Source organism: Protopterus annectens, chromosome 11.part0 (assembly GCF_019279795.1).
Source record: "Protopterus annectens isolate FY-2018-M chromosome 11.part0, PAN1.0, whole genome shotgun sequence".
Lineage (NCBI taxonomy): Eukaryota > Metazoa > Chordata > Ceratodontiformes > Protopteridae > Protopterus > Protopterus annectens.
The window spans coordinates 665,121,612-665,141,412 of record NC_056745.1 but is presented as its reverse complement, the minus strand read 5'-3'; the positions used below and the strand labels follow the sequence as shown (position 1 = coordinate 665,141,412).

Sequence of the window (19,801 nt, the reverse complement as noted above, 5' to 3'; positions counted from 1 at the left end):
AAAAACCCAGAGGTCTTTCCCGGATACACACACTGTGAAAGTTCCTCCAGGGCAGAGGGGAGAACAACAATGGAAGAAGCCATCCATGCAGCAGGAGAAGCCCACAAAATCTGGGCTCCAGAGAATCTGTCTTTGGTGGGCCCTTTCAGTGCTCCTGAAGGAGTACCTGATTTCTTGCCCCTGGAGGCAGTTGGGGGGGGGCAATTGTCTCTGCACTGAGAAACCTGGCAAAGGATAACCAACAAGTGGGTGCAGAACAAAATATCCAGGGGATATGTCATTCCCTTCTCCTACTCCATTCCCGTAAACAAGTCAGTTCCAGATATTCCACCCAGTCAAAAGGAAAAAGCAACCTTAAAAATTCAAAGTTTGCTAAGGAAAAGAGTCATTCAGGAAGTCTCTACAGACCAGAGAGGATCCAGAACTTACTCAAGATTCTTTTTAGTTCCAAAGAAAACAGGGGACTAAAGACCCATCTTGGATCTCAACAATTTGAACAGATATGTCAAAAAGACCAAGTTCCAGATGGTGACAGTGCGGTCGATACTTCCATTTCTGGAAAAAGACTAGTGGATGTGCTCCATAGACCTTCAGAATGCGTACTACCACATTCGGTTAGACAGGCAGTCTAAAAGGTACTTGGGCTTCTGTCTAGGAGCCAGTCACTTCCAGTTTTGAGCTCTGCCATTTGGTCTCACTACAGCCCCCAGAGTGTTCACCAAGTGTATGGCAGTAATGGTAGCATACTTGAGACGCGTAGGATTCCACGTGTTTCCATATCTGGACGACTGGCTCATCACCTCCCTGACCAGGCATCTTCTGCTACAAACCAGGGACTACACTCTACACCTCTGTTCACCACTAGGGTTATCATAAATTAAGAAAAATCTGCTCTAGAGCCATGTCAGTCCTTGATTTTCATATGAGTGCAGATAGACACAACAAATATGACAGCAAAACTTCCACAAGACAGAGAGTACACAACCTTCAACATTATGTAAGAATGCTGATCAAGAAGAAACAAGCTTCTGCCAGACTAGTTCTCCAAGTTCTAGGAAAAGTGGCAGCTTCAATTGTTCTAAAACCTCTAGCTCGGCTTCACATGAGAATCCTTCAATAGTTACTTTTGATACAGTGGTCAATCCTAAATCTTCCGATGACACACTAGGTCATGATAACCAATTCTTTCAGGGCTGTTCCTTTATTCTCCCTCAACCCCAAGCCACTGTGATCATGGACACTTCCCAGATAGGGTTGTGGGGGGCATTATCTGAGGAAGACAGTTCAAGGCACCTGGCAAGAACACAAGGGACACTTGCACATAAACATCCTAGAAATGCGAACGGTGCTTTAAGCGTTGCAAGCATTTCAAGACATTTTCCTTCTAAGAATGATAGTAATACAGACAGACAATATGTCTGTAGTCTGGTACATAAACAAACAAGGAGGAACCAGATCTTACCCCCTTGGTCAAGAAGCCCTGAGGGTCTGGCAATGGGCAATGACCTCCAACTGCTGTTTCATAGCAATGCACATCCCAGGAAAGTCTGCAGAGCCATTTTATGGCCTCACAAGTAGTCCCTCAGTCAGAAAGTGACGGAAGTCATCTTCCAAAAATGGGGCCAGCCTTGCTGCCATTTCTTTGCTTCACGCACCAATGCCAAATGCAGCAGCTACTTTACTCTGATCCCTCCTGCGGGGGAATCACCAAGAGATGCACTTGTTCACAACTGGCCCCCGGGACTTCTTTATGTTTTTCTACCAATACCTCTAATCCCCAAAGTCTTACAGAAAACAAGTTCATTGGAGTCCACAACAATCCTAATTGCCCCCTATTGACCTCGCCAAATCTGATTTCCTTTTCTTCTGCCTCATGTATGGGAGGCACCATGTATTCTGGACCTGACTCCAGATATACTGACTCATTCGTCAGGAATGGTTCATCCCAATCTAAGCAGTCTCAAATTAACATCTTGGCTGCTCCAGTTCCCCGATCGCCAGGTTTCCTTGCCTCTCCACTCCAGTTAAACACAGTTTATCTTCCCATAAAACATCTACATGAAAATTATACAAAAGTAAATGGAACAGATTTGTGGCATGGTCCATAGTTAATCAGATAGACCCCTTTACTGCCCCCATACATTCTGTTCTAGAATTTCTCGCAAAGCTTTTCAGTGAAGGAGGTACTGCAACTACTGCTAGGGTTCAGATGGCAGCAATTTCAAATTTTCATCTAGGAGAAAATGGTTCTGGAATCATGTCAAACAGACTTTGTAAAGCATTCCTAACAAGAACTACAGTGATACGACCTCCATACAAAAACCCAACTCCGCCTTGGGATTTGGATTTCGTGTTGTCAAAGATTATCTCCCCTTCCTTTGAACCATCTGCTACTTGTGAATTAAAGTATCTCTCATGGAAAACTCTTCTCTTAGTAGCTATTACTTCAGCAAGGGGAGTTTCGGAGTTAAAAGCCCTATCTGCCAAGCCTCCATGCCTAATTTTTCACAAGGACAGAGTTTCTTTATGCACTAACCCCTCCTTTTTAACTAAGGTTGTATCAGAAAGTAACCTCAATCAGTCTATTGAGTTACCAGTTTTCTTCCTAAATTTTCAAAATAAAGGGGAATATTCTTTGCATTTTCTGGACGTTCACAGACCGTTACATTTCTTCTTGCATAGGACTTCAGAAATCAGAAAGTCAGATGAACTTTTTGTTTCCTATTCTGATACTAAGAAAGGCCAACCAGTCTCCAAGGTTATCTTATCCAAATGGCTTTCAAAATGTATATATTTCATATACAATTCTAACAACAAGACTATTTCTAACCCTGTTAAAGCTCATTCCACCAGGTCAATGGCCACTTCTGCAGCCTTTCAAGCTAGATTACCTTTGGATAACATCTGTGCTGCAGCAACACGGGCAAAACCATATACCTTTATTACTCATTACAGATTGTATTTGGCCTCTAGGAGTAGAGCATCCTTTGGTTCTATGGTTCTGAGGAATATCCTCCAATGAGCTACCCAAGAATTAGGTAGCTAGGATCGCGGTCCCACCAGTGAGATTAAAGGCGAGATTGACAGCATCACATCAAGAAGTTATGTACTTACCATAATGTTCCATGTGTGTTTTCCATCTCAACATTAATTCTCACAACCCGCCCACAATACTCCCTGCCTATACTCCTGGGAGACTGTGTAGTTCTAATTGGATTTTTATAGAACTCTAGCCTCTGAAATAGTGTGGTTTGATTCTTATTTACATATGTAGATATATATATATATATATATATATATATATATATATATATATATATATATATATAAATATGCATACAAAAGACTATTCACCTTATCACTGCTCTAGGGCAAACTAGATCTGAAGTAGCTAGAGAGATGCATTATGGGTAGGGAAAAATGCCTTCGAGCTTTTGCAATGGCTGAGACAGATCCAGTGGATTGTCTGAGACTATTACCTTTTGTTATAATCACCATAACAAATCTAGTCCAATCAGGGTTAAGGCCCTCTCTACCAGGGCCCGTACTGCATCAGTGGTTTTTTGAAGGGGTTGGATTCTAGAAATAGTTGAGAATCTACTACTTGGTCCTCTGTACATACTTTTACAAAGCACTATAAGCTTGATTCCATCTCTAAGTCCAGTTTTGCTAGGACCATTCTCCAGGGATTCCTGGACTCTTCTCCTTCTGGATCTACCCGAGTTCGTCGAAATGCCATATTATCGAATCCTAGTTTGTCATCATTGAAAATATCGAAATCCCCCATCATGGAATGAGCGGAACAATGAAAAGTCCAGCCAGGGTAAGTAACCAGTTACCCAAAAAGGAACAAAACCCAAACTGCACCATCCCTATGCCGCCCAGGTGGGGGACTTTGCCCTCACACCGTCCCCTAACTAAATATACCAACTCCAAGATTGCACTGCAGTTGAGAAAGGGCAAAGTTCACTGTGTCGCGCAACAGGTTACTTTCTCTGGGAAGATCTTTGTTGTTCGTCTGCTTTGATGAAGTAAGGTTCGATATTTTGAGTCTCAACAAAATGGGATTTGACAATCTGAGATTTGGATAAAGTCAGGTAGGCCCCTCCTTCCACATCTCAAATGTAGTTATCTATGGTAATCTACCCATATAACTAAGGCTAATGCATCAGTGATCAATATGATGAACATAGTATAGTTGTGTAAGTTGAACTTACTGTAACAATAGATGTATAAATGATCACTACAGCAGTAGCCACTCCATCATCCTTTTTTTGGTGTTTTCATGCCATGGTGTATGCATTTATATTTTGTTCCTAGCAGAGTCCTTTCAGGGCTCAGCCTCCATCATTCAGCTAGTATGAAAGTTCTGAAGGGCTTCACACCCAAGCTTGTCTTAGTCAGCTCAACTTGAGCTGCTTGACAGTTTCAGCATGTAGAAGGTTCGCTGAAGCTATGGAAGCTGTCCGTCTGTTGTATCCTTTGCAGGGTGTAACCCATATGGCCAGGTCTACAGTAGCAGTGATCATTCAAACATATACTAGTATGGTAAGTTAACCTTGCACAACTGTACTTTACTTCCAGATGTATCTTCATTTTGAGGGGGTACAGTGCAGGAGAATGTTTAACAGCAGAATGTCTTCTGTCTCCAAGAAGGTGCATGTAACAAGCTAAGCAATGGTGGCACTTAAAACAGTAGTTCCACAATGTACCCTGTGTAGGAAGACAGCTGAAGTGCTTTTGTGGCATGCAGACACTGTATATGCTGTGGCCATTGCTGATAAAACTGATGGTGTCACTCTTCTGCCTGCAAAATGAAAGCTACTCTGAACTGTTTGTCTGCATCTGCACTCACATGGAAAGATAAACCTACTCAGAACTTCCAACAAATGGATAGGCTTCATTCTCCACAAGAGAAACTTCCTCCTGGGTTGGGAGCAGAAAGTGAAGCTGATGTCCTCCTCAATGAACAGTTAATAGGCAGAATGCTACCCACCATTAGAGTGGTTTATAGGGTAGTACACACCAATGGCATCACTAGGAATAAGAATAAAATGCAACAACAAAAGATACACCTGAAAGCTGATCATTTACTAGTCAGTTTCTTTCTGGTGGATGGCCACCATCTTTGAGGTTCTGAAACTTTGTCAGTTCTTATTTGTGATTTTGAAAATTAGAGCTGTTGTAACATGTTGATTTAATACTTGTATTTAAGGTAGTCGCACATGCTCCACTTTCAGAAGCACAATATATCCTTTTGAATGTCCCTCTATTCAATGTTGCATAATTCTTTACATGTTGGTAGTCCTCTGCCCAAGGAACCCAACGTCCAGCCAGCATATAGCAGCTTTTACCTATTGCAAGGTACATTGGATGTTGCACATATGTGCTGACATGAGCCATAAAAGGACGTCCACACATACAATCTTCAGAATTTTGCTGCTTCCATTCGTAACACTTGACTCGTATGTTGGGCTGCTGCCTGATTCTGTTGGTTGCTGCCAGCTTTCAGATAAGTGCCCCATTGGGGATGTATTTATTTACTACTGCCTTTTGTACTTAGTTCATGTCATTCAGGAAGGGCAAGTGTAGGTTTGGAAGGCAAATTCCACATAAAGACAGCCACAATCTTTGTCTTTTCTGCTTAGGCCCCAATCATGACCACCGCTCTTGTTCCATTTGTCAGGCCTTTGTCCCTAAAACTTTATGTAGCTGACTTTTGACTTTGATCGTTATGTAGAGAATAAACAACTTAAACATCTGGCTAAGGACATTTTGAAGGGTTCCATGGGTCCTTTGGCTGAGCCAATTTTGAAGAGGAAGGTTAGCAAGCTTAGGTCTGAATCCTGTTGGGCTGCACCTCTTTCCACCAACGTATCCCTTGAGGTTTGTGAAGACCCAGTGTAAAACTTGGAGATTGAGTTCAGTTCCTTGGGGGGGGGGGGGTACCTCATCAGAAGCCATTACGAAATCCGACCTAGGCATATCCTCAGAGGCAGTGCAGACATCCATTTCGGATGCACAAGGGGAAACATGACTCATTGTGCTTGAGAGCCCTAGGAGACGTACCTCCTACTCCAGTTAGGTAACAGATTCCAGAGTCAGTTGAGAACATTAGGCCTAGGTCTGGTTCTTCCTTATCTTATCATGCAGAAATGCTTGTTAAGAAAAAACAAGCCCCTTCCTAGGAGCTGATTAAGACTTTGATGGTTTTGAATCCTTCCTCTGCTGTTTCTGTAGCTTATTTCACATCCCCTCTTGTTCAAAGAGTTAGGGAACAGGTATTATCTGATGATGATGATGGTAATTCTTTCTCTGATGAGAATTCCTTAGCATATTCTACACAAATTACTTCCCCTTTAGAATATGCCTGTCCAGAGGAGGAGTCCAAAATGGGGGGGGGGGTATTCCCTAGTATTACAGATTTCTTTTTTAAGAGACTATTAAAATGAGGAAATTTTTCAAGTGAGACTGCTCACAGAATTCAGAAAAGCAAAAAAGGTATTATGACCTTCTACAAATGGAAGTTCCTTCCCCTTCCACTGTGCCACCCTTTCTGCCAGCTTTCTTGGATGCTTTTACTTCCTCTTCAAAGGCCCTGACTCACAGGCTGCTGCTCCAAAGAGGCCAGATAGGTTCTACAAGGTGCTTGATGACTGCAAGCTCCTATAATAAGTGCTCTTTGGCTGATCCAGCAGTTGTTTCCATTGCTTCAATCAGGTCTTCCAGATTGTCTCCTTATCAGCGGGAAGTAATTTTGTGGAAGGAGAGTAAAATTCTGGAAAGACTTGGTAAGAATGTTTATACTTCTACTTTAGCCATCAGAGCTATGAATTACCAAACCCGTATGTCCAGGTATTCATTCCCCCTAATTTCTCAGGCCTCTCAAACTCTTGCTCAACTTTCAGATTCTGACATTAAACATCAGGTTATGTCTCTCTTAGCAGCTTCCTCTCAAGTAGCTAGACATTCAATTAACTGCAGTTATGATGCTGTTGAGGCATCCTCTAGAGCAGCTGCATCTGTTTCTGTACTTAGAAGGCACTCTTGGTTGAGGCTTCAACCATTGCCAGATGACATTAAAGCAAAATTGTTGGCTGCACCTCTAGATAAATCTGCTCTTTTTGGTTATGCAGCTGCAGACTTATTTAAGGCCTTACAAGAGAAGGGAAAGGAACTTCAGGATTTGAAGCATCTTTTTGTTTCTCCTATTCCTAAGTTCCACAGGAATTTTCCTACAAAAACATCCTTTGTTAGAAGACCAGTGCACCCGTCTTCCTCCTCTCCTTCTGCTAGATCTAAAAAGACTGCTAAGAAACCTCCACAGTCTGACTACTAGCTCTGCACCTTCCTTCCAGCAGTCCTTACCGACCTCTACCATGACTTACCCCTCTAGCTCGTCATCTCGCTGTCTCTCTTTCCCAGCTCAGGCAAGGATTACTCAGGACTCTCTGTTTTTTTCCATTATCCAACAGGGATATTTCATGCCTTGGAAAAATCTCCTCCCTTTCATGGGGGGGTCCACAGCCCCCCACAAACCAATTGAATTTGTTTACAGAGGTTCTAAAAGACTTACTTTCTCAAGGCACAATTCAGCAGGTGCCATTGGATCAGGGAGGCAGAGGTTTCTATTCAAGAATGTTTCTTGTCCCTAGAAAACATGGTCCTTGGAGACAAATTCTGGATCTTTCCCACTTAAACACATTCCTAAAAGTGCCATCTTTCCACATGCTGTTACAGACTTTGTTTTCCCTGATTACCCCTCAGTCCTACCTGGCCTCTCTACACATCAAAGATGCTTATCTTCACATCCCCATCCATGTTCTTTACAGGAAATGTTTACATTTCTCTGTGGCTTCTTTGCACTTTCAGTTCTCTGCTTTACCTTTTGGAGTTTCAACTGCCCCAAGGCTATTTACAAAGTGCTTGGCCCCTGTGATTGCTTTCCTAAGGGTCAAGGGTATTCAGGTTTCTCTGTACCTGGACAATCTTTTTTTTTTTTTTTTCTGGCTCCTGTATCAGAACAGCTGACTCAAAATCTGCAGTTTGCCATCCTTTTCCTACAAATTATAGCGTTCACCATATATTTCAGAAAATCTTCCCTCTATCTTTCACAAGCCCATATCTTTCTAGGGTGCAGGTTCAGAGCAGACCTTGTGATGGCTTTTCTTCCAACAGATTAGATTCATTCCCTCACCTCCTTCTTCAAAAACCTTCTGCCTCTCCCCTGCATTACAGCCAGGGAGTTTCTGAGACTTCTAGGTTTTATGGCATACATAATAGCCATGCTGCCTCTTGCAAAACTCCACATGACAAAATTTTAGTGGTACCTAAAATCAGTTTGGGCGCAGAGTTTGAGATCCATCTTCACCCATGCCTAAAAACTGAGCTTCTTTGGTGGATTCAACAACTTGCTCTAAATCCAGGACTTTCTGTTCATCTGCCCCAGACTACTCAGCAGTTGTACACAGATGCCTCATACACAGGTTGCAGGGCTATCTTTGCATCAAAGACAGTACAGGGCCTTTGGCCCCTTTCTCAAAGGTATAAGCATATCAACAGCAAGGAAATGAGGGCTCTTATTCTAGACCTGCAGGCCTTTCATCCTCTCTCAACCAGGTCCTCTAAAAGTGTTTATGGACAATGCCACAGTTCTCTAGTATGTCCACCAGCGGATGGCGGGGGGGAATAGCTCTCATGACATGGGATTTGACAATTCAGTAGAAGGTGACTCCTCAAGCGGTTTATATCCCATCTGCTCAAAATATTGTAGCAGACACATTAAGGAGGTCCATGATTCAATCTCATGAATGGATGTTTCACAGGGATGTGTTTCTGGACTTGGTCCACCAGTAGGATACTCATCTCCTGGACCTGTTTGCCTCCCCTCTGAACAGGCAACTTCCTCTATTTTGTACCAGACTCCCACATCCTCTAGCTTGAAAAGTGGACTCCTTATCTTTTTCATGGAAGGGAATGTTTCTTTCTGCACCCCCCCCCCCCCCGTTTCCTGTCATTCAAAAAGTCCTGCTGAATCTTCAGCAGGACAAACCAAAAATCTTGTTGGTGACTCCCTTTTGGTCAAGACAGCATTGGTTCCCTCCTCTTCTTCATTTAGCCAAGGGCAATCATCGCAAGTTACCTCAGACTGGACCTGCTCACAGAAGACAAGGGATCTCTGCTTCATCCACATTTGTCAACTCGACAACTGACCCTGTGGGTGCTCAACTTTTGAATCCTTTCAAGTACCTTTTTGGATGTGCTTAGGGTTCTGCAGGAGGCTAGGAAGTCCAATACTAGAAAATCGTACATATCCATATGGAAGAGGTTTTCAATCTGGTGTCTTTCATGAAATCTTGATCCACTTTCAGGAGATGTTCTTTTTACTTGTGTGAGTTACTTAACAGTGGTTTGGCTTACTCATTAGTGAAAATTCACTTGTCAGCTATTTCTGTATGTCTGCCATTATCTCCACCTCTGGCTTTTAGATTGGAAGTAAAACTTTTTCCTTAAAGGTGTCCTTCATATTAAACCTCCCAGGAAACCAGTTGTACCTCCTTGAGATTTAAATTGTGTTTTAGAGACGCTTACTGTTGCCCCTTTTGAACCTGCAGCCTCAGCTTCTTTAAAGTTTTGTACTTGGGAAACAGTTATGTTAGCTTTAACCTCTGCTAGGAGAGGTTCTGAGATTCAAGCTTTGATGTCTGCTCCACCTTTCCTGGTTTTCCACAAGGATTGGGTCTCTTTGCATGCCAGTCTGTCTTTTATGGCCAAGGTGGTGAATGAGTTGTCGGTTATTTTATTTAATAGCCCACCCTCTTCCCTTCTCAATCCTCCAATGAAAGGATCTTGCACACCTTGGATGTGCATATACAGCTCAGATTTTATTTGGGTAAGACTAAGGCTATCAGGAAGTCTGATCCAACTATTTGTTTCTTTTCATCCCAGGGCTCTGGGTTTGCCTGTCTCTAAACAGACAATTTCTTCTTGGATTTCTAAGGCAATTTTGTTTTGTTATGATTTCCATAAGACCTTCTTCCCCTGTTAAAGCTCTCTCCACTAGTTCTGTGGCTTCCTCAGGTACATTCTTTAAAGGTCTGGATACAAACTCTGTTTGAGGCTGCTACATGTTGCATTCTTTTACCAGATATTACAAGTTGGACAACATTTCAAGGTCTAGAGTAGGGTTTTCTAGGGCCATTCTCCATGGCTTTGTTGAAAGCTCTTCTGTTCTAAGCTCCTCTGCTTCTTCCTCCTGCCAAGATTCCTTTTAAGCTTTGGCATTCCACCACATGCAAAGAATAACCCAACATTGAATAGAAGGACGTAGAATAGTTGTGTAAAATCTTACCATAAGCATAGATGTCCCTTTCTTCTATGTTACAGTATTCTGTCCACCCTTCCTTCCCCTTATATCTTGTTTCTTTCCTTGTATGGCATATTATTGCTCCTTAGATCTGGTGTTCTTTTTGGGGAATTACAGTTCTGAGGATTGTATGTGTGGACATCCTTTTATGGGTGATGTCAGCACATATGTGTGAGATCCCATGTACCTTGCAGTAGCTAAAAGCTGTTGTATGCTAGCCGGATGTTGATTTGCTTGCTTAGAGGACTTCCACATATAAAGAATACAGCAACATAGAAGAGAAGAGAAGGACATCTATGGTTATGGTAAGATTTTACACAACTATTCTTTCTTAAGTTAACAAACTGTCTTACACTCAACAAAAGTATTTATTTTACTTTTCCCAGACCGCATGCACTGGCTACACTTATTCTTCTCTCAAGCTGATATGAATATATTTTATATTAAGTATAGATTTAAATTAATATGTATTAATTTTATGTTCTGTATTTGGATATGCCTATTATGTACAAACTTCTTGCTTGTATTTTGTGTGTGATGCCTTTTAAGACCAGGTCATACCTGACAAGGGTCCTTTTGAAAAGTATACTTACCTGGATAAGAGTGGTATAAATAAATAAAATCCAGCAGTTATATGTCCTGCTTTATGGCAAAATTAGATAAAAAGGGGGAATTTATAGCAATGATCATTGGCTGCTTTTAGTAATGTACTGGAATTGTATGCATTAGGAAAATGGAGTAAAATTCATTCCTCCATGAAAGTTACTACATACATAGTTAGCAAAGATAATTAATGCATAACATTCGTGCTTTTCAGAGTTGGAAAAACAAATCAGAAAGGGTCATAGTGCTGGTGAGTGGCTTTTATTTGAGCCCCTTTTCTAGTCTGGTATTCTAATATGGCTTTAGTAAATAGTGCATGTTGTATGATAACATATGAAAAGAAGTAATGACAGACGCATGACTAACTGCATGAGGTATGCAGAAAGTTCATATATTTGTAGATGTCAAGTCATGAAGTAATGCATGGAACCTGTGTAGGTAGAATGAGCATATATGAAAGTGATTAAAAATAATGCATGTGATGGACTGGAAGGGAGCTTGCTATCAAATCTTAACCCATTGTCTGACAGCTTGGTGGAAGGTGGAGGGCATTGTTCACACATGTGTTAAGAAGGAAAAGGACTTCAGGATTTATGACTTTTGAGCAAAGTATCTACCTAATAATAAAACATAACCAACCAACCAGATTTATATCTTTGTATGTTGTATAAGTATGATCATTTATTTTTCTATAAAATGCACTGTGTTGCAATAGCCACCACTGCCACATGCTAATGCTTGAGCTAAATGTTATAATTAGTGTTATGCACTTTTGTTTTGTTTGGATTGATATGTTGATGTGTTTTTGAATGTGCCTTTTTTATGTAACTTAATTGGGTTGAATGTGTATTATTGGGCAAACAGAATCATATTGTCTTAAATGGCAGAAAGGTGAAAATTTTGATGAATGATTTTGACAGAAACAAACATTTGTGTGAAAAATCTTTATGAAATGTGCTGGAATAACTTTCATTAGTGTTTAAGGCTAATGTCAGGAAACTCTATAAAACAATTTCCATAGGGGAGAATGGGCCAAAACATATATTCATAGTCTAAGACTAATGCTGTCTCGGACTGCGAATGTATAATTGGGAAGTTTGTTTCAAACCCATTCAGAGTATTTTATTTTCCATAGCAAAGTTATATTGTTGCAATATTTACTGCTAACGGTCTTCCTTGATAGAAGCATTGGACTTTATCAGCATTATAAATGCAACCAGATAAGCATCCTACCATGGATTTACTTCATCTTAGAAAAATTAGTCTGTAAACAATGTGGAGTCTAACTTTTGATATTCCTCGTAAGGATCAGTGCTGCAGAATTCAAAATATTAGTGAGAAATAGTCAAAAGTAGATGTCAATCTATTAGCTTGATCCTTTAATGCATTCAGATGCTCCTGTGGGTTTATAGGTGCTATTTCATATATGGACATTAGCGAAAGTCAATCTGTGATTTCATAAGCCTCTGTCTCTTGCAGGTCAAAACTTTTCCTTTTTATCTTTATTGTAGAGACAAGATAGTTAATGCCTTTGTACTGTTTCTAATGAAGTTTCCAAAAGAAAACTACTGACAGTTGCATTTGTGGGCATCAGATTCCTTAAAATAGTTGCCAACGTTATTGTATTTTCAGTTTTGGAGAGCATCATACTGAAATTAATGAATCATGTTATGTTCATCCTATTGATCACTGCTGTAGTAGCCTTTGCTGTATGGGGTTATATCCTGTGCAGTACAACTGCAATGTACCTAAACAAAAAAAAAATGATGTGGGTGCCAAGTCCACCAGAGCATTCCTGTTGCTGAAGAGTGCTCCTTTTGTGGGCATTAGAGGATGGACTGTCAAATCGTTCTTTCCAGTCTTTGACAAGTAAGTTCCCATTGGGGAAAAAACTTCCACTTGTTATTTTTATGACTCAGTCTGAACTTTTTCTGTGAGATTAGTTATTTTATCATCGAAAAATTGTTTTATAGCTTGTAACTTGACTTTCATTAACATTTAATCAAGGGAGTTACTTTTTATTTTTGTGGGAAAAGTTCTTAAAACTAATTTTTCCTTTGTAATAGTTGTGTTATTTTACTTTTTGGGGCTGGGATAAGAGCTTTTCACTGTTTTTCATTGGAAAAACTACTTTATTACTACCACCTGTTTTACAGACTACTGTTAGGCTTCTCCCAGAATCAGACATTTGTTTTGGCTTTACCTATAAGTTCCTCAATCCTTCCTTCTACCAACCACTCCACAAAAAGATAAAAAAATAATAAACTGCCTCTGCTACCACAGCAGCTCCTAAAGTATGTCAGCTGCAGATAGAGGACTCTGGCCATTTCTGCTTCCTCTGACCATTCATCTTTTTCCTTGATTCCCTCTGCCTTAGTCCCAACTGCCATTGTGGACTAGGGGGTTAGACATCTCTCTGCTGCTGTTGAAGCACCCATAGTGGGCAAGGGAGAACCACTCTTTTTGGTCCTGGGAGGAGCAGGGAATTAATCTTTGATTAGCTAGTTTGGATTACTTGTCCCTAGGGAGGTTTTGCCTGGCAAAGGTGAGTTTGCTTCTTTAGAAATTACTGCCAAAAAGAATTAAAAAGTTAGGCATATGTCTTCTGTCTCAATCACTTTGCACAGGAGTGATTTATAGGGCCTTGCTCCTGGTTTAGTTCACGCTCTTGACCCTTTCAGTTCAGCTGTTTCTGCCAAAAGAAAAAAGGATTCTTTATTTTATGACGAGGTTCATGAGTTTGAACCATAAATGGTTTGAAAGGACTTTTTTTTTCTCCTCAGGTTTTTATTTAGGTTTTGAGAAAGGATTGGCTTCTGCCAGTCCCTTAGAAGGATTCTCTTTTTCTGACACTATTTCCATAATGCATCAGTTGTTTCATTGGGAACATAATGACACTCCACTGTCCCTGAAGAAGTATTATGATTTATTGCAACTGGATTTTCCTGAACCTACACCAATTCCTCCTGTTCTTTCAGCAATGGATAATGTATTTGTTAAAGCCTGTAACTTGTCCTACAACCAGCCTGCTGCTCTCATGAAAGCAGATAGATTGTATGACGTTACATTTTTATATACTAATCCCAGATCAGACCCAGCAGTTATTTCCCTAGTGAACCCAGCTGTTGCTAAACATCTGGTTGATACCAATCTCTCCCCTTCTGACAAGGATGGGAAAACTTTAAATAGATTTTAAGAAAAAAGAATATTCTGCTGCAGTACTTATTTTTAGAATTCTCAGTTGTCAAGCATACAGATTGAAGTTTATGCTTGCCATTTTGAGATCATGAGGAATACTATGGTATCTGTTTCCTATTCTTAGTAACCTGATTGAATCTGTCTCTATTTGAAATGTGCTTATGATTCTTCGTGGACTGCTGCCACTGGTACTGTTACAAGGGGGTTTGCTTGGTTGTGTACTCAGAACTTTCCTGGGGATGTCAAAGCTGAAAGTTAGAATTTTCCCTTAGACACAGTTATTTTTTGGACCATCTTCTGCAGAGGTCCTTGAGGGAGATGAATAAAACAAACTTCTCAGATTTTTCAGCCTTCTTCTCCAAGTTTGTCAATGGCTTTAATGCTACGTCTATAACCTTTTTCAAAAAGCAAAATAAGCAAACACAGCAAGCTGCTGATAATCAAATGTTTAAGAAGCAATGGCAGGGATGTTCCAAAAAGAAAGAAGAAATACCCCAGCATGAAGGACAGTGTAGAAAGGCTGAATGACTATCTACAAGACTCCCTCCCCCCTCCACCTTTCCACCCTGGCAAACCTTTAATCCTTCCAGAAAGCCAGAACCTCCATTCTTTTCTTTGGTTATGGATAATTTTAGACAGATGGGCTCCGAAACTAATTTATCAAGGTTAGAGATGGCAGTTGTAGACCTCCTTTTCAAGTGATTTCCTCTCATCCATCAGACCTGTTTTCTCTGTCTCTTGTTGTTCAGCACCTGCTCTCTCAAGGTGTGACAGGAACAGTCCATTCTACTCGACTAGAAGAAGGGTTTTATTCAAGAATGCTTTTTTCTGCCAAAGAAAGAAGCCTCATGAAGACCTGTTCTGGATCGTTCCTTCATAAACCAGTTTGTGATAGTGTCCAAGCTTCAAAATGTTATCCCCTCCATTCACTGTATGAGTTTTCCAGAGCCTTTTATTTAAAAGATTTCAAATGTTTCTTAAGCTTTTCTGTCTCTGGATCACACTGTCAGTTCTTTATGATACCCTTTGGTCTGTCCCTTCTTCAAGGGTATTTACAAAGTGTCCTGCTCTAGTGAAAGCCTACTGTAGATTACAAGGTATTCACATTGTTCCTTATCTAGATGATTTTAAATTCTTTGCAGGGTCTTTTTCAAAGTGACAGCAACCTCTCATTTGGGTGAGAAATCACCTACACAGACTGAAGTTCCAGGAGAACATATAAAATTCGTGTTTGACTCCTCCTCACAGGACTGTTTTTCTATAATCTCTCCTAGATACCTTAGTTCAAAGATCTTTTCTTCCACAGGAAAAACAGACCTGTATCTAGATATATTCCTGAGTTTTTCCACTCAGACTATTGTCTCAGTCCAGAAATTTCTCTAGCTTCTGGGTCTCATAGCATCTATGATTCTCATGATTTCACTGGCAAGACTCCAAATAAGAAAACTTCACTTGTACATAAAATCGACATGGTCCCAACATCACTATCCCATGACACTCCATATTCCAGTTTTGGAGATTGTAAAAAGGGAGATTCTTTGGTGTAGAGGCCAGTTTTACCAGAATCCAGGACTCCCATTTTCCCTTCCATCTCCAGCACAATCTATAACAAAACAGATACCTGAGACTTTCATTGGGGAATAGTATCTATGAGGATAGACGTGCAAGGTCTTTAGAAAAGAGATGTTGGAACTTTATAAATGCTGTCAACTTGCTCAATCATCTGTTGTCCTCAAGACCATTGCCAAACAACTTCACAGTGATGTAATACATAAACGGGGGAAGCACATCCTACCCTATGTGCAGACAAGACACAGTAGCTGTGAAGTACTCCTTAAGTAGATATTTTCATCTTCATTCACAACAATCACTTTTCAAAATTCTGTTCCAGGACTCTGTGCAAAAAGACTTGGAAAACAGATTCTTTTTCGTTTCCTTGTACAGGAGTGTTCTTGTATGCTTTTCCACTTTTTTACAAATATCCTGTGTCTATCTGAAGATTGAGAAAAACTCTCCAAAGGTCAATATGGTAACTGTCCTCTTAGTTCATAGGTAAACACTAGGCAGTCAGTCTGCAGACCATTTCCAGACCAAAAATTGGATGGGCAGCCTCAAGAAGGGCAAAATGAGATTGACCAGAAGTGAATTTGAGGCTGCCCATCCAATTTTCTTAGGTTTACCTTAAAGGTGGGAAGGGTGCTACTCTGCTTGACATGTAGTGGAAGTTTGTTCCAGAGGTGAGGTTTATGTTGGGATATGATTCTGTTACACCAATGTGTGTTATATTTATCTGCCGATTGAAGGTTTAGTTCATTTACTGTAGTATTTAATGTACCATTAGTTCTGTGAAGGGATAGGAGATCAAATATGGTTGGATCTTTCCTGGCATGAAAGGCTAGACATAGATCTCCATGGAGGAGTCTATAAGGGACTGAGAACAGAGAAAGGCCTGCCAGTCTCTGCTAATAACTGTTTTTTTGAGGCCACTAATCTTTATCTCTGAGGTCTCTCAAGTTGCGATATGTTTAGATAAATACATGCCAAAAGGTGTGTTATATTCAAAAATGAGTCTAATAAGGTATGAGTAAAGGAGAATTAAGACGACTCTGCTTATCTAATGGAGATGCCTTTGGAAATTAGATGGCCCAGATGAAAGGTTTTCTAAACTACTGTGGAGACATGATGGTCAAAAGATAAGGAACTATCAACAAAAGTACCCAGATCTCTTGCAACAGTGCCTGATTGGAGGGGTGCATCTCCTGTACAGTAAGTGAACCTGTTTTGTTTACCAAAAAGAAATGATGCTACATTTTTTTACGTTTAATTTGAGACCATTGTCCTTGTACTAGTTGTTAACATGGTCTAATCCATGTTGGAGCAATTATGAGACATTAAAGGTGAAATAAAACCCAATTCTGAGAAGTGTATGCCAAATAGGAGAGAGCCCGAAACTGAGCCTTATGGCACACACCTTGTAACTGTGTTGCTTTCAGAAGTGGCACCATCTACTCTAACCACACGGGTTCTGTCAGACAACCAGTTAGCGATCTCTCACAAAGTGTAAGGATTTATATTCATATTTATAAGTCTGTTAGTCATGCTTGTATAAGGAATAGTGTCAAAGACCTTGGCCAAGTCTAGATATGCTGCATGTGCTGCATAACCACTATCCACTGCTTCGGTTACCTTCCTTTGAAAAGACAAATTCTTGAGGGTCAAGGGTAAACAGATTTTTCAATGGCTGGGTTAATGAAGTCTGAGATAATTTATTTTTTATTTTTACATTTGTTAACAGGGTTAGTCTGTCTGGGTTGTTAGAAGCCCTTTTTCAGCAGAGACCCAAAGAGAAAAGCTCCCAAAACTCCCAAAAAATGTTTAAGTAAACAAATAGTAAGAACAAAGATAAACACAGATTTTCATTTCAAGTATACATACTTCTGAAGTAATTACATAACATGCAATAAAGGAATATATAGAATGGATAGAAATACAAAACATATATGGAAATTTTCACATAGTATGGCAAGAAACTAAGCAGAAATATGGTAAGACTAAGGTCAATACATAATGCACTCCATAGCTTTACATCTGAGGCTAGTGAGACTAATGGGTCTGTAGTTGCCATGGTCTGTGGCTGGGCCACCCATGAGTAATGACGTTACAGTAGCTGTTTTATAGGCTTCAAGAATGTAACCAGTGGAGAACCTTAATTTAAAGGGCTTAAGATGGAGTACAGAAAGGCCATATTTGGCACTGATAATCTGGCAACCTGGTATGTTGTCAGGGCCCATGGATGAAGGATTCTTAGTTTTTGAATGGGCTGAGAAAACTTGTTCCAGAGTAATTAAAGGGGGGGGGGGGTGACTGAGATTGTGGAACCTGTGGGGTAGCCATAATTGTAGGTGGAGTAAAATTTGCACAACATTTGTAGGAATATATAGAATGGATAGAAATACAATACAATACAATACATATATAGAAATTTTCACGTAGTATGGCAAGAAACTAAGCAGAATTATGATAAGACTAAGGTCAGTACATAATGCACTCCATAGCTTTACATCTGAGGCTAGTGAGACTAATGGGTCTGTAGTTGCCATGGTCTGTGGCTGGGCCACCCTTGAGTAACAACGTTACGATAGCTGTTTTACAGGCTTCAAGAATGTAACCAGTGGGGAACATTAATTTAAAGGGCTTAAGAAGGAGTGCAGAAAGGCCATATTTGGCAGTGATAATCTGGCAACCTGGTATGTTGTCAGGGCCCATGGATGAAGGATTCTTAGTTTTTGAATGGGCTGAGAAAACTTGTTCCAGAGTAATTAAAGGGGGTGACTGAGACTGTGGAACCTGTGGGGTAGCTATAACTGTAGGTGGAGTAAAATTTGCACTACATTTGTTAGCTAGGATATTGCCTTTTTCCTTTGGGTCAGAGAGTATAGTATTATTGTGGATTAGCTCTGAATACTGTTGGGTGTTCGCTCTTAACTTCCTGACATAGTTAAAGAAAGATTTGCATTTATTTATTTTTGGTTTTAGTGGCTATTCTAAGTTCATACTCAGCTTTGGTTCTGTTAAGTTCTCTATTAGTTTGTGCAAGTGTGTCGTTAAGGTAAGTAGAATGAGACCTGTTATAAGTACTAAGCAGTTTCTTTCTCTTTTTATATAATTTAGTTATACAAGTATTCCACTACAGGGATTTGTTTTTAAAGTTCTGATTGTATCTGTTGCAGATATGGACTTGACATATCAATACAACTATTTCAGTGTGAGTAGAAGTCAGAGGGAAAGGTAGCAGCTTTAGCAACAAAATCTTTCCGAGGAGGATTACAGCAAAATATATTTGTTATTGAAAAACTGAAGAAGGTTTGCTTATGAGAAGTCATTAAACACAGAGCTATTTACAGGGGAAGTGCTGCCAGTTTTAAAGGAAAAGGTCATTAAACTATAGTTTGATTTAACAAGACACGATACATATGGCGTTATTTGTAAGCACTGTATCCAGGATGCTGGGGCCTCTAGTAGGATAGTTAACTATCTGTGAAACATTTATAATGTCAAGGAAGCACTGGGCATGCTACTATTGGCAATGTGGGTCAGCTAGTTTATTGATGGATAGTTGAAGTTTCTCTAGTAGAAAGGTATTCAGTTTAATGGGAATTACAGGTAATGTGTTAAGATAGCTATCATGCTCAGAAGGGGACTGTGTTCAGTTGCAAGAAAACCTCAAGTTTGGACCATTTTTGTTAAGAAGTCTTTCACTGAGTAGAGCAAATTAATGTGTTCCAAATTAGAATTTACTAAGTTGGAATGTCCATCAGGTGGACTCTGCCCTATGTGGACAGCAAAGCAGGGAGACATGTCAGCCATCTCATTCCAAGCTGACTTGTACTGGATCCTCTTAGAATGGCACCAACTACATAGCCAATTATCTTGCCATCATTCTGGATGATGGCAAAATACCACTCAAGACCAGTGACTTTCCTGTCTCAGACATATGCATGGCCCAGGCAACAGTGATTCTCCCCTCTGTTAGAAATCACCAATGGCAATTACCACAAGCTTCTTCACAGACTCGGACCTACTCATACAGGGCAGGTGGAGCAGACACCCAATTCATGTCTCTTTGGACAGGAA

General features: G+C 40.3%; 1 protein-coding gene across 5 annotated transcripts in view; it reads left to right on the top strand.

Moving 5' to 3' along the window:
* Positions 1-19,801, top strand: part of FGD4 (FYVE, RhoGEF and PH domain containing 4) — a 1,935,878-nt gene that overhangs the window by 853,452 nt on the left and 1,062,625 nt on the right. For 3 of the 5 annotated variants that reach the window (XM_044088116.1, XM_044088111.1, XM_044088112.1), the window contains exon 3: positions 11,184-11,219. The exons of the other annotated variants lie outside the window; for them this stretch is intronic. Coding sequence is in view for 2 of the 3 variants with exons in the window: in XM_044088111.1 (XP_043944046.1) it covers positions 11,184-11,219 (36 nt within the window). In the remaining variant the exon portion in view is untranslated. The remainder of the gene's footprint in view (positions 1-11,183; positions 11,220-19,801) is intronic. 5 annotated transcript variants of the gene reach the window in all.